At 58.4% G+C, this 11,971-nt stretch overlaps 1 protein-coding gene across 1 annotated transcript; it reads left to right on the top strand.

Annotated features, from left to right (window-relative positions):
- Window positions 1-681: 681 nt before the first annotated feature.
- On the top strand, window positions 682-8,039 carry DUSP7 (dual specificity phosphatase 7). Its single transcript, XM_063114301.1, has 3 exons — window positions 682-1,287; window positions 2,766-3,200; window positions 5,924-8,039. Exons 1-3 carry the CDS (start codon window positions 771-773, stop codon window positions 6,229-6,231), a joined length of 1,260 nt encoding a protein of 419 aa, XP_062970371.1. The 5' UTR covers window positions 682-770; the 3' UTR covers window positions 6,232-8,039.
- Window positions 8,040-11,971: the final 3,932 nt, after the last annotated feature.

Below are 11,971 nucleotides of genomic sequence, written 5' to 3'. Positions count from 1 at the left end.
CTGAGCCGTTCTACCCCGCTAGTTGTCTAGGTGCCAATTTTCCATCAGGCCTGCTGGGGTGAGACCCTCCACCTCAGGTCTCAGAGCCTGTGACCGTCAGGGAGGACAACTCAGTTGGCCGAAACGGTGACCAGCTAGCACAGTGCCTGGCACGTCGTAGGCGTTCAGAGTTTCCACGTTGAATGAACTCGATGAAAGAATGAATGGGGATGACAAGGGGGAAGAGGGGAGGTTAACTCAGCTTGACCGCCCGTCCGCCCCACCCCCTGGGAAACTGCTTTTGTGAATGTTGGGTGGAAGTGCCAGGCGTAGGACGCCCCCAGGGCAGCCCTTCCTGAAAGGCAGGGAAGAGCCGGGAGTGAGGACAGAGAGCGCAGGAAGGGCATCTTGGTCGAGCCCCCTGGGTGGCTTATAGCGAGACCGCGGAGACCGGGGAAGGCCCGGGCGCTGGTCTCCCGGCGCACGGAGCAGCGAGCGCGCCCGTGCACCCTGTGGGGAGGAGCGGCGGAGGCGCGGTGCCTTTAAGCCCGGGCGCCTGCCCTGCGGTCCCGCCCACCGGAGGACGCCTCGGCGCGCGGCCGCCGGAGCCGCCGTTTAATTGGGGCTGTCAGGCCGCGGCGCGCGCGGAGGGCCGGGCGGGCGGGACGGAGGCCGGGAGGCCGGGGCGGCGGGCGTGCAGCTCGGCGGGAGGCGGGCGCCCGGAGACGCGGCCGGGGCGCCGTCCCAAGGCAGGGCTGCCCGGCCCCGGCCCCGGGCCGCCCGCACTCCCCATGAAAAACCAGCTCCGCGGCCCCCCAGCGCGGGCGCACATGTCGGCTTCGGGGGCGGCGGCGGCTGGGGGCACCCGGGCGGGGTCCGAGCCCGGTGCGGGGTCCGGGTCCAACGCAGGCACCGGGGCGGGCGGGGTGACGGGAGCGGTGGCCATGCCCTGCAAAAGCGCGGAGTGGCTGCAGGAGGAGCTGGAGGCGCGCGGCGGTGCGTCCCTGCTGCTGCTGGACTGTCGGCCGCACGAGCTCTTCGAGTCGTCGCACATCGAGACGGCCATCAACCTGGCCATCCCGGGCCTCATGCTGCGCCGCCTGCGCAAGGGCAACCTGCCCATCCGCTCCATCATCCCCAATCACGCCGACAAGGAGCGCTTCGCCACGCGCTGCAAGGCGGCCACCGTGCTGCTCTACGACGAAGCCACGGCCGAATGGCAGTCCGAGCCTGGGGCTCCCGCCTCCGTGCTCGGCCTGCTCCTGCAGAAGCTGCGCGACGACGGCTGTCAGGCCTACTACCTCCAAGGTGAGGGCAACACCGAGACCTCGTACGGGGTCAGGATTCCCCCCGCCCGCGCCCGGCTCTCTGACGCCCCCGCTGGAAGCTGTTTCCTCTCCCTGCGCTCTGCCTGCCCGGCGGGTCGCCACGTCGTCCCCGGCCCTTGTCTGCCCTCCTGGTAGCCCGGGCCCCCACGGAGTGGGTTTGGGCAGGCGCGGGTCCCCCTCAACGCCCCCATTCTCGGCACGACTCGAGTGGGCGGAAAAAACTTTTCCCCGACTGGGGTTTCATTTTTTTTCCTGTTGATGGGGCGACAGTAACGCCCAGGCTCCAGCTGAGTCCCTCAGTGAAGGGAGGGGCCGTCTCCTGGAACCCCGAAAGCGGCAGGGCACCCAAGAACAGCCTGGACTTCGTGTGCCTGGAAGGTCAGGGCCAGGAAGGTCACCTTTTATAGCACTATCTGTGCCTCCAGCGCATGGGGACCGTTTGGGTTGGGGTCTCCGGGATACCGGCAGGTTTCCTGCCACCCCAGGATTGCCCCCTCTTGGAGGCGTTTGGGGCGGGGCGTAGGCAATGTCTATTGTCCTGGTCCAGGTCTCCTGGGGCCCCCAGGTCCCCAGCCTGCCACCTCAGAGCTTGCAGAAGGGGGAGGCAGCGCCGGGGGGGGGGGGGGGGGGGGGCGAGTGGCTGCCGCCGGTGTTTCCAATTAACATTCCAAAATGGCCTCTCGCTAGCAGCAGGACGGCGCGAGGGGAGGGGAGGCCTGCGGCACCCTCGGGCGCAGGGCCCATACCTAGCTGCAAGGCGCTCCCCATCTCTCCTGTCCCTGTATAGCCCCAGTGGCCCTCCCTCTCTGTGGGTCCAAGGCTGAGGAGGCCTTGTTTCTCATGGAGGGCACCGGAGAAGTGGAGTTGGGGCCCTTTTACGAATCTGTCCCTGCTTGGGGACAGGGCCTCCCCAACTGTGGGTGGAGGAGTGGACAACGGCTAGACTCCCAGTCAGGAGGCCCAGGCCCTCTCTACCTCTAACTGACCCAGATGTGGCTCTTGCCCCTGTGGTCTCACCTGTAAGAGGGGTTTGCCAACCCACAGGTGCTGGCCTGAGATGAGGTTGTCTGCTTTCCTTTCTTTACCACTTAGCTGTTAGTGAGCACCCACAGATGCTGGGTGTGCGTGGGAGCTGCACATGAGGAGTGTGCTGGGGCCTGTCCTCAAGTGCCCTAAAGTTGGTGACATGGCCAGGGGCCCTGAAGTGTTATGGCTAAAAGTTCGTAATTCAGGCATGTTGATTCACCTCCTGGGGCCTCAGTTTTCACATCTGTGAAGTGGTCATAGTTTAGATGGAGAGAACACAAGAGAAGGGTACACATATACATACTTGGCATGGCCCATGTTGACCATTGATGTTGTGGTGTATGACAGGGGGAGCCCTGGCCATCTTTGGTCTCATGTGGGTCATTTGGGCTCTCAGCAACCTCTCAGGCCCCTTCTCCCCGCTGGCCACAGGTGGTTTCAACAAGTTCCAGACGGAGTACTCAGAGCACTGCGAGACCAACGTGGACAGCTCATCCTCTCCAAGTGGCTCACCACCCACCTCAGTGCTGGGCCTGGGGGGCCTACGCATCAGCTCTGACTGCTCGGACGGTGAGTCAGACCGAGAGCTGCCCAGCAGTGCCACTGAGTCGGACGGCAGCCCTGTGCCATCCAGCCAACCAGCCTTCCCCGTCCAGATCCTGCCCTACCTCTACCTCGGCTGCGCCAAGGACTCCACCAACCTGGACGTGCTCGGCAAGTACGGCATCAAGTATATCCTCAATGTCACACCCAACCTGCCCAATGCCTTCGAGCATGGCGGCGAGTTCACCTATAAGCAGATCCCCATCTCTGACCACTGGAGCCAGAACCTCTCCCAGTTCTTCCCTGAGGCCATCAGCTTCATTGGTAGGTGTTACTGTGCACTGGGCAGGGTGGATGGGTGGGTGCATCAAGGTGTGTTTGGGACTCTGGGTGTCGCCTGCGCCTGACTAGGTTCCTCTGGGCCTGTCGAGATCTGTGTGTGCTCAGCGTGTGCCAGCATGTGTCTGTGGGTGTACCCATACCTGCTGTGAGTCACCGAGTCCTCAGGCCCCTCTACCTGTCAGGGCCTGAGCAGTCCCCTGAGTCGTGGGCACCCCCAGCTGTCAGCACCCTATGGGCTCTCTGCTGTCCTGCTTGTGTTTTTCTGGCTTCACTGTTGTTTCGGGCTTAGCAAGCTGAAACATCACAGCTCACAGACCTCCCACGAGTCTCACTCACTCTGCATCACGCTTTGGCACATGTGTCTCTCTGGGATGGGGCTGTCATAGTGCTTCTTTAGGTTTTACTGTGTACCTGAGAGGACTGAAAGGTAGCCATAGAGCCAAAGGCCTCCCCATAAATGGGCAGCAGTTGGAGTATGGTGACCCAGAGGGCGATGGGACCCCCAGTGCTCTCAGCAGGCTGTTTGGCTTGCTTGGGGTATAGGGGGTGTACAGAGAAGGTGGGGGGAACCCGAAAAAGGCCTCCCCTAGAGTGGGGCATCCTGTTGCCTGGCATAGAGCCCTCTAAGGCCCCTACATCCCCAGCCTCAGCTGTCCCAGCTCCCCATCCTGCTTCCTCTTTGGCCAGCTGGAGGCTGTTAGACTGCAGGTCATCTTCACAGGCCTCAGGTCTAGCCCAGGGTGTGGGGAAGGGACACAGGCCCAGGATGAATGTAAACCCTGGATTCTCTGAGCCTAGTGACCCAGTGCTTCTGCTTAGCCTCTGGTGGCAGGATGGGGGTGGCCTGTGTGGTCTTTTCCTGATGGCAGCTATGTCCAGTGGAGGGCGTTTTGGTGTTGGCTGGGCTGGGCTGGCTTTAATAACAGGAAGTGGGAGGCTTCCCCGCCTCATCCGCTTACTGGGAACCAAAACTAGGTGCCTGGCTGGGAGGAAGGAAGGAAGCTGAGGCCTAGGGGAGGGGCTGTGACTTGGAGCTGCCTGGAGCTTCCTAGCCCTGCCCCAGGGGGTCATGGCCAAGAGGGCTGTAGGTGCTGCCTCAGTGTTTGAGCTCTCCAATGAGGGAGGGCAGTAGAGACGGGGAACCTGGATTCTCCAGGGCTGAGCTTGTCTTGTGGGTACCCTCATCCTTGAAGGCCCCTCCCCATTTGGGGGTGGGGGTCTTTTTTCCTCATTCGACAAGTGAAGGAATTGAGGCCCAAGCATCCCATAAGACTCAGTGGGATTGGATCAAGCACCAGCCACACCCGCAAAGGGCTAAAAATAAAGCCAGTGGAAACAGTTTTACTTCGGATCACCTGGGAGTGGGTCTGGGGGGCCAGGCTTTCCCCACATCCTGGTGTGTCACCACCAGAGGCTTGTCTCTACTACCCCTGCCCCAAATCTCAAGGTCAGACCACACGGCCTCAACATCTGTCCCCTCCCTTGCTATTCTGGCCCCCAGTCTGGATTAAGCACCTACTGTATGCTTAGTCCTGGGTACCCTCGGATGGGCAGGGATGGGGGGAAGGGAAGCTCTATTAGGACAGAGGCAATGAAGAACAATTTGTGAACTTGTGCAGCATCTTGTAGGATGCTGTATGCCTGATTCCTGGTGTGTTCGGAACCAGGAAGGTGGGGACCTCGTGGACCCCACAATTGTCTCTTGTTAATTTGTGTCCCTGGCACAGCTATGGCACAGAGAGAGGCAGCTGTCCTAGGGTCTAGGAGAGGAGAGGTTATAGGACTGAGTTGTTCAGTAGCTCAGCCAGTATTTATTCAGCTCTTACTGTGTGAGGGTGGCACTGGAGAAGCTGGGGGTGGAGGGGGGTTTGGTCAAATCCAGTTGGCTGTGGTAGGAGATGTCACTGGCATGTGGGCCTGTGGCACATTGGGAAGGAAGCCCTAGTAAGTGGGAGGGGTGGGCCCTGCTTAAGCAAACCTCACTTTGGAACCTCAGGTGTGGCCATTATCCAAGGCCTTGGGGACTTCCTGGGCAGAGGGCAGAGTTGAATGCAGGGCCGGGCCACCTGCTTCCTTCTGGAGGAGCCTCCTTCAGGCCTGTTTCCTGGGAGACTCTTGGGGAGTACCCATGTGAGCTGCACCGAGAGAATAACTCAGCCCTCACCCCCAGGTCATGGCCTGGCAGCAGCAGGTGGTGAGTTAGGAGGAGCCTTGCTATGGTCTTGGGCTTGTCACTTTGTTTCTGCATCTGTTTCCCCATTGATAAAATGGGTTTACTGGCAATGGTGCAGATGACCCAAGAGGATGCAGGTGATGCCCTCAGCACAGCCAGAGTGCACAGTTATGGCAGCAGTAGGACTAGCAGTGAGCACATTTGTCACAGTTTGTTGAACCCTTACTTGTCTCAGGCCCTCATGAGAGCACTGTGAGTAAGTAGGCCCATTTTATAGGTGGGGAAACTGAGGCACAGGGATGTCCAGTGATGTGGAACTAGAGTGTGGCAAAGCCATTTTCATGGCCATGCTCTTGACCTCTACCCTAAGTTGCTGCCCCACCCACGCCAAGCTTGGCCAGGTTCTTTAAGAGTTGGGTAGCAGCAGCCAGTGACCATGCTGTTGTCTGTGTCCCAGCCCCACCTGCTGTAACCCCATGTGGGAAGGCTTCTTGGAGAAGGCACCTCCCTGACCCATGTGCATGTGTTTCAGACGAGGCCCGCTCCAAGAAGTGTGGTGTACTGGTGCACTGCCTGGCAGGCATCAGCCGCTCAGTGACGGTCACCGTGGCCTACCTGATGCAGAAGATGAACCTGTCACTCAATGATGCCTATGATTTCGTCAAGAGGAAAAAGTCCAACATCTCGCCCAACTTCAACTTCATGGGGCAGCTGCTGGACTTTGAGCGGACGCTGGGGCTTAGCAGCCCATGCGACAACCATGCACCCAGTGAGCAGCTCTACTTCTCCACACCCACCAACCACAACCTATTTCCACTCAACACTCTTGAGTCCACGTGAGGCCAGGTGCAGAGGTGGGTGTGGCACTGGGCACCTCCCCAGTACTCCACAGGGCCAGGTGGGAAGTCCCAAGCCTGCTGTGTCTGGTCTGAGGAACCCATGGACATCACCTGTGCCCAGAGGCCGAGGCTGGTCAATGGCCGGGCCCCCTTCACCATCCTGTGGGGGGCAGGGTCCACAGACAAGGCCTCCTTTTTCAGGACTTGCTGGAGAGGACTTGGCTCTCAGACACATGGCTTTGGGGGTTCAATGGGGCTTTGTCATTGTCCCAGGACACTCCTTTCTGCTGATGGCCTGGCCAATTTGGCTATTTTTTAAAGACATATCCATGGACCTGAGTTTACTTTTTATTTTTGGCAGGTAAATCCAAGCTCCTTGGAGCAAAGAGTGTTCAAGCTCTTCTTGATTTTTCTTTTTTTAACAGAAAGTGTTATTTTCAGGCTACATGCAACAATGGATTGTATAAACCAGTATTTCATCCCTTTCTTGATCCTGCAAGAGAGAGAGAGAGAGAAGTGTTCTCAGTTTTGTTTCTCTTTCTATTTCAAAAAGCAATTATTGGTGTGTTTGGTTTTTTGTTTTTGTTTTTTTTTAATGGAAAAGACAAACCCCGTGTTGATCTTGACCAAATGCGTTTTGCACATGTGTGAAGCCTCCGTTTCTTCGGCAGGCCCTTGAAGGGGTGGCTTGCTGCTCTTCAGGTATCGGGACCCCCAGTCATGCTATATCCCACCCTTGGCCCAGCCCAACTTGGCACCTCATTTGTCTGGGGTGACTACTGCCAGTTGTGGCTGGTGGGGTGGATGGGTGGTCTTTGCATTCTCTGCCCTCCCACCTGCCCCTCTGGAGGTCTCTGCAGATCTCCGTGAGGCGGAAGATGGGGGGCCCTGCTGCTGACCTGCTGGAGGTGGGGCTACAGGAGACTGCCAAGCAGTAGCATTAGCCCTCTGGGCTCAGCCCCTAGGAGGGCCTGGGCCCTGGGCCCTTTTATATACTTACCCACTACTTCTGTCTCTTTTCTCTCTCTGTTTGTAACTGGGAGTGGAGGCCCAGAAGCTGGGGAAAGCTTAGATGGTGGGGGCCCAGCCCTGCCTCCCCATCCTTTTCTCACCTGGCTGCTGCTTTGGTCCAGCTGCCACTCCCAGCCCCTTTGTCCCTGTGGAAGCCCACCCTGCTCTCATCTTGCCCAGGCCTTCTACTACCAGGAAACTTGCACCCATTTCTACCCTAGGGCAGGGGCAGGTGGGGCAGAAATGGACTAGGGGAAGGGGGTGAGCCTTTGTCTACCCCACCCCACCCTCTGGATCCACATAACAAAGCCACGGATTCCGTTATCCTCCTCCAGTTTGTTTCTTCTCCAGCCTCAGTTCTACCAGATGTCAGGACCGCATGGGGGCCCAGGAAGGGGTGAGCAGACGGGCTGGGGTCCCTGAGGGAGCCAGCACTCAGCATGTGAGTGAGACCACGGAAACTCTACCCCCACTGCATCTTACCTCACAGGGGTGGTTTTCAGGGATTCTTTAGGGCAGCAGACTAAAATCTTGCCACAGTCGAGAAAACGAGAAAAAGCTTTCATGCTGTACGTGGTTCTCTTTCTCTCTCTTTTTTTTATTTTTAAAAAGAAAAACCCAGAAAGATGCATCAGATTTGTGTAAATGAGGGTATGCCAGAGGGTGGCCAGTTTTGCTTTATGATCTTATGAAGGAAAATTTGTGACCCTACGTATATATACACACATACATATATATATCCCGAACCAGCAACGGGACTTTGTTTATATTGCAAATAAATATTATTTTTTCTTTAAAGTGAGTTGTGTTGTAAGAACTTGGGGCCTGTGAAGGTTGGGGGTGGGGGGACTGCTGTCAACTGGCATCCCAGTGCCTGCTCTGTGAGGCCTTGGCCTGGTCCTGTCTGGGGTCTGCCTAGTATCAGCTTAGACCAGTCAGAGGTGCCCCAACAGATGGGAGGGAGCAGTCGAACCTCCGGATGAAGCCGGGCAGGGGGCATTTCCCCAGCCCTTAGACACTGGCAGTCTAGGGGGCATCAGGGCTTTCTCTGTGGGTGTCTGCTGCAATCGAGCCTCTGAGGCTGCAGGAACCAAGTTCACAGCTGAGCCTGACTCACCAGAATTGCCCAAGGCTGTCCACTTGGGCATTGTCCTTATTGTCTCTCAGTCCCCAGCAGCACCAGGGTCTTGACCCTTTTTCTTGCTGCTGTTGTGGGTGGAAGAGGGGAGTCTGCATTTTACTTGCCTCTCACCCCTCCCCGTGCCTGCAGTTCCTGTGATGCCACTGGGACTGTGAACCCTGGGCCAGGAGCTGGTCAGCCCCACTTTGCTCCTTAGAAGCTGCATGGCCTTGGACAGGTCCCTGAGCCTCCCTCAGCCTCAGTATTCACCTCTGTAAAATGGGCCAATCGCACCCAGATGCTGAGTGCTTTTGTGTTTGTGGCATGGTGAGCACATTGTGTTCATTTTCTGTTCTGTGTCTGGGCTCCGAGGGAGGAACTAGCCACACTCAGGCTTGTACAGAGCAGGGCCTTCCAGGTTGGAGGCCCTGGAATGGAGCAGGGAACAGGGAGAGGAACTGGAGAAGGATGGTGGCCACAGCATGGGGTAGTGAGGACCCCAGTGGGTGACACAGCTCCATGTTACAGATGGAGAAATGGTGGCTCTAGAGTGGCTTATGCCTCCCTCACCTCTGGCTGGATCAGGTGAGACCCAGTCAGGGACTCAGGAGGCTTGAGTGCTGGCTCAGTTACTCCTGCTTCTGGCACAGCCGTGTACCTTCAGGCTATGTCCCTTCAGCAGACCATGTGATCAGCACTGACCTGGACCCAGACGGAAGGTGGGTGGGCAGGGCCGGAGAGTGAGGCCAACTCAGCCCCTTTCCTGGGGACTTTCCCCATTGAGCTGCCAAAGCTCTACCTTCTCCATCCCTGCCCCATCTCTGCCTGTGAGTTAAATTGGACCAGAATACAACCCCACCTTCACAGCTCGGCTGTGACAGGGGTAGAGGGCAGGTTCTGCCAACCATGGGACCGGGGTTCAAACTCTAGCTGTGTGACTGCCAGCCCTTCACCTCTCCCACTTAGCGCTCCTGTCTTTAGAATGGACAGACACCGCTGTTCTGTCAGCAGGCCCACAGGGGGCTGTGGTGGGGGCTTTTCACAGCATTGGCAAAGGGGCGGGTGTTGCTTTTGCTCTCGGGCTCCCTCAGGGCCCTGGTCCTTCTGTGCCAGGGACAGGCAAGGGGGTGGGGGCCTGAGCAGGCAGAGACTGAGCCTTTGTTCCCTCTTGCTGCCCTCACCCAGGGCTAGGGAAGCCCGCGGGTGCTGGGCTGGGGGCTGGGCCCTCAACAGGCAGAGTAAGTGCCTGGCAGAGCCAGTGTGCCCAAGCACAGGACGGGGGTGGGAGCAGCAATCACCTCCTGAGCCAACTCCTTAAAACGAGGCCTGGGGGGCTTGGGAGTGCATGAAGAGGGCCTACCCCACCACCTACTCCTCTGCAATCTTTGGCCAGGTGATCTCTCTGACCCTCAGTGTCCTCATCTGTAGAAATTCCCACCTCAGCACTGTACCTGGCTAAGGTTCCCTGCCAGGGGACAGAGGTTCAGGTTGTGGCTAAGTGGCTGGGGCCTTGGACCCTCGCTCTGACCTTGGGCTAGGCCATGCTCACTCTGGACCCCCCCACCCAGATCCCAGGCTCCCACCTCGTGGACCCTCGCTCTGAGTCCCCGCTTTCCACCCTGTTTCACCATGTTCTCTCCCCGTGGGCCCTGCCTGTTCCAGGCCATACTTGGCTGGGGCCCTTGATGCCAATGTTCCCTGAGCTCCTGGACATCTGGCTCTCTGGGGCTGCCTCGGCTTTGTCTCTGTGCCACAAGTCTTGTAGTTCTCCACTTGACCCTATCTTTGCCCCCTGGGTCCCTGTTTCTGTCTTCATCTCAGCTCAGGCCCCGGAGATCTCCTCATCCACTTTTTAGCCACTTTTTAGCATTCTCATGGAAGGAGGATCCAAACCACTTACTCACTCTCTCGCACATTCATCCACCAGCCATTTCCTGTGCTAGCTGGGCAGTCCCAGGAGTGGGAACATGCCCGAGGGAAAGCTCAGTGATGTCAGCCTGGGTGGCAGGATAATGGGGCCCTCAACTTGTCTTCTGATAAATGAATTAGGTGCAACAGCAGGAGTGACTAAGGCTAGACACCGGGAAGAACTTGTAGCACTGTGGAGTGGTCACCTTGAAGGGGCTCTGGCAAGAAAAACACAAAAGAGATGAACATTTCCCTAGTGTGGTCCCACTCTGAGCCTTGGTAAAGGGAAGGCAGCCCCCAGAAGAGGGGTCTGCTCTGCCTGCCGCGCCCACAGGGCCCTTCCCAGGGCACAAACATAGTCATGCCTCGTGAATGGGGCAGGGTGGGGGTGGGCAGCAAGCCCATGCTGGAACCTGCCCCGTCCCTCTTGCTGCCACTGAGCCTGACACCATGTCTGGACAGGGCCGCCCTCTGCGTCAGTAGGGATGTGTCTGGGATGCCAACACCTACACCCAAACCCTCAGCAGAAGCCAGAGGGCCTGATGCAGGAGCCAGGTTTCTCTAGAGAGAGCAGGTTAATATGTTAACTTCTGGGTGCCCCAGGGGGGTGCGTCCAGGTCCTGATCTTTGACATCTTTCTCCCTGCTTGTTCCTGGCCCCACTAGGACACAGCCCTCTCACCTCCTTCCAGAGGACTCCTAGGATTAGTCCTATCTGGCTCCTAAGAGCCAGCAACCTGAAAGCCCTGGGAAGGCTCAGAATTGTCCTGTTCCCCTAAACACTGTGCAGATGGGGAAAGTGAGGCTCACAGAGGGATTTCATAGAGTGAGTCAGAGTAGAAGCTAGACCTCCCCTTCCTGCTGCCCTGAGTCTTTTCACCAGGCCCTGCCTCCTCATCAGGCTGGGAGCCTTCTTTCTCTGGCCCTGTGAGGGCCACCCCCCCACATGCACATACGTGCACACACATGGCCTCCTCATTTCTCAGACTGGACAAGCCCAAGCACGTCCTGTAGCGATTAAGGAACCGCCTGCCTCTGATTCCAGCCTCCCCTCACCAAGGTGCGTCCTGGGTGGAGTCATCCCTTCCCAGTCATGGTCATTAAGGACTGTCATTAGCACTCTCAGAGGCCTCAGCCCCGTTGTCGCTGGCTGGGCCAGACGAACCCCTGGACTCCAGCCCCTACCAGAACCTCCTCCCCGCTGTGCCCAGGCAGCCAGCTGCCTTCCCACGGCTGCCCTGTTGTACACCTCCAGGGGGCATCCTCTCCCCTGTAGCTTCTGTGTGTATGTAGGGGCTCCCTATGCCCCTCTCTGTGTCTACACTTGCCCCCTGGTCTGAGGGCTACGGGCAAAGGAGATGCAGCAGTGCCCTTCCACAGGGCGTGGTGGGCTGGGGAGGAGCATCTTCAGGGGGCAGGGGAGCCCCTAAAGGGCTTCAAGCCGGGCTGACAAGGTCTCATTGTCACTATGAAGTTCACCTAGCTGCTGAGTGGAGGGCAGCCTGAAGGCAAGCGTTCAGGCCCAGGGAAGTGAGGAGGCTGGGATGGTCCTTCAGGCTGGGTCAGGAGGGCTGGACCATCGTGCACGGGAGGCCGGGGGAGAGAAGGACACATCTGCAGTACCAGCAGGATGTGGGCCCCATGGGAGGCAGGACCCATGGTGCGAGCAGTGGGTACCGGCTTGTCTGATTCCATGTCCATGG

Source organism: Cynocephalus volans, chromosome 11 (assembly GCF_027409185.1).
Source record: "Cynocephalus volans isolate mCynVol1 chromosome 11, mCynVol1.pri, whole genome shotgun sequence".
Lineage (NCBI taxonomy): Eukaryota > Metazoa > Chordata > Mammalia > Dermoptera > Cynocephalidae > Cynocephalus > Cynocephalus volans.
Note: the sequence above shows the minus strand (reverse complement) of the source record. Positions and strands in the feature narration are given on the sequence as shown.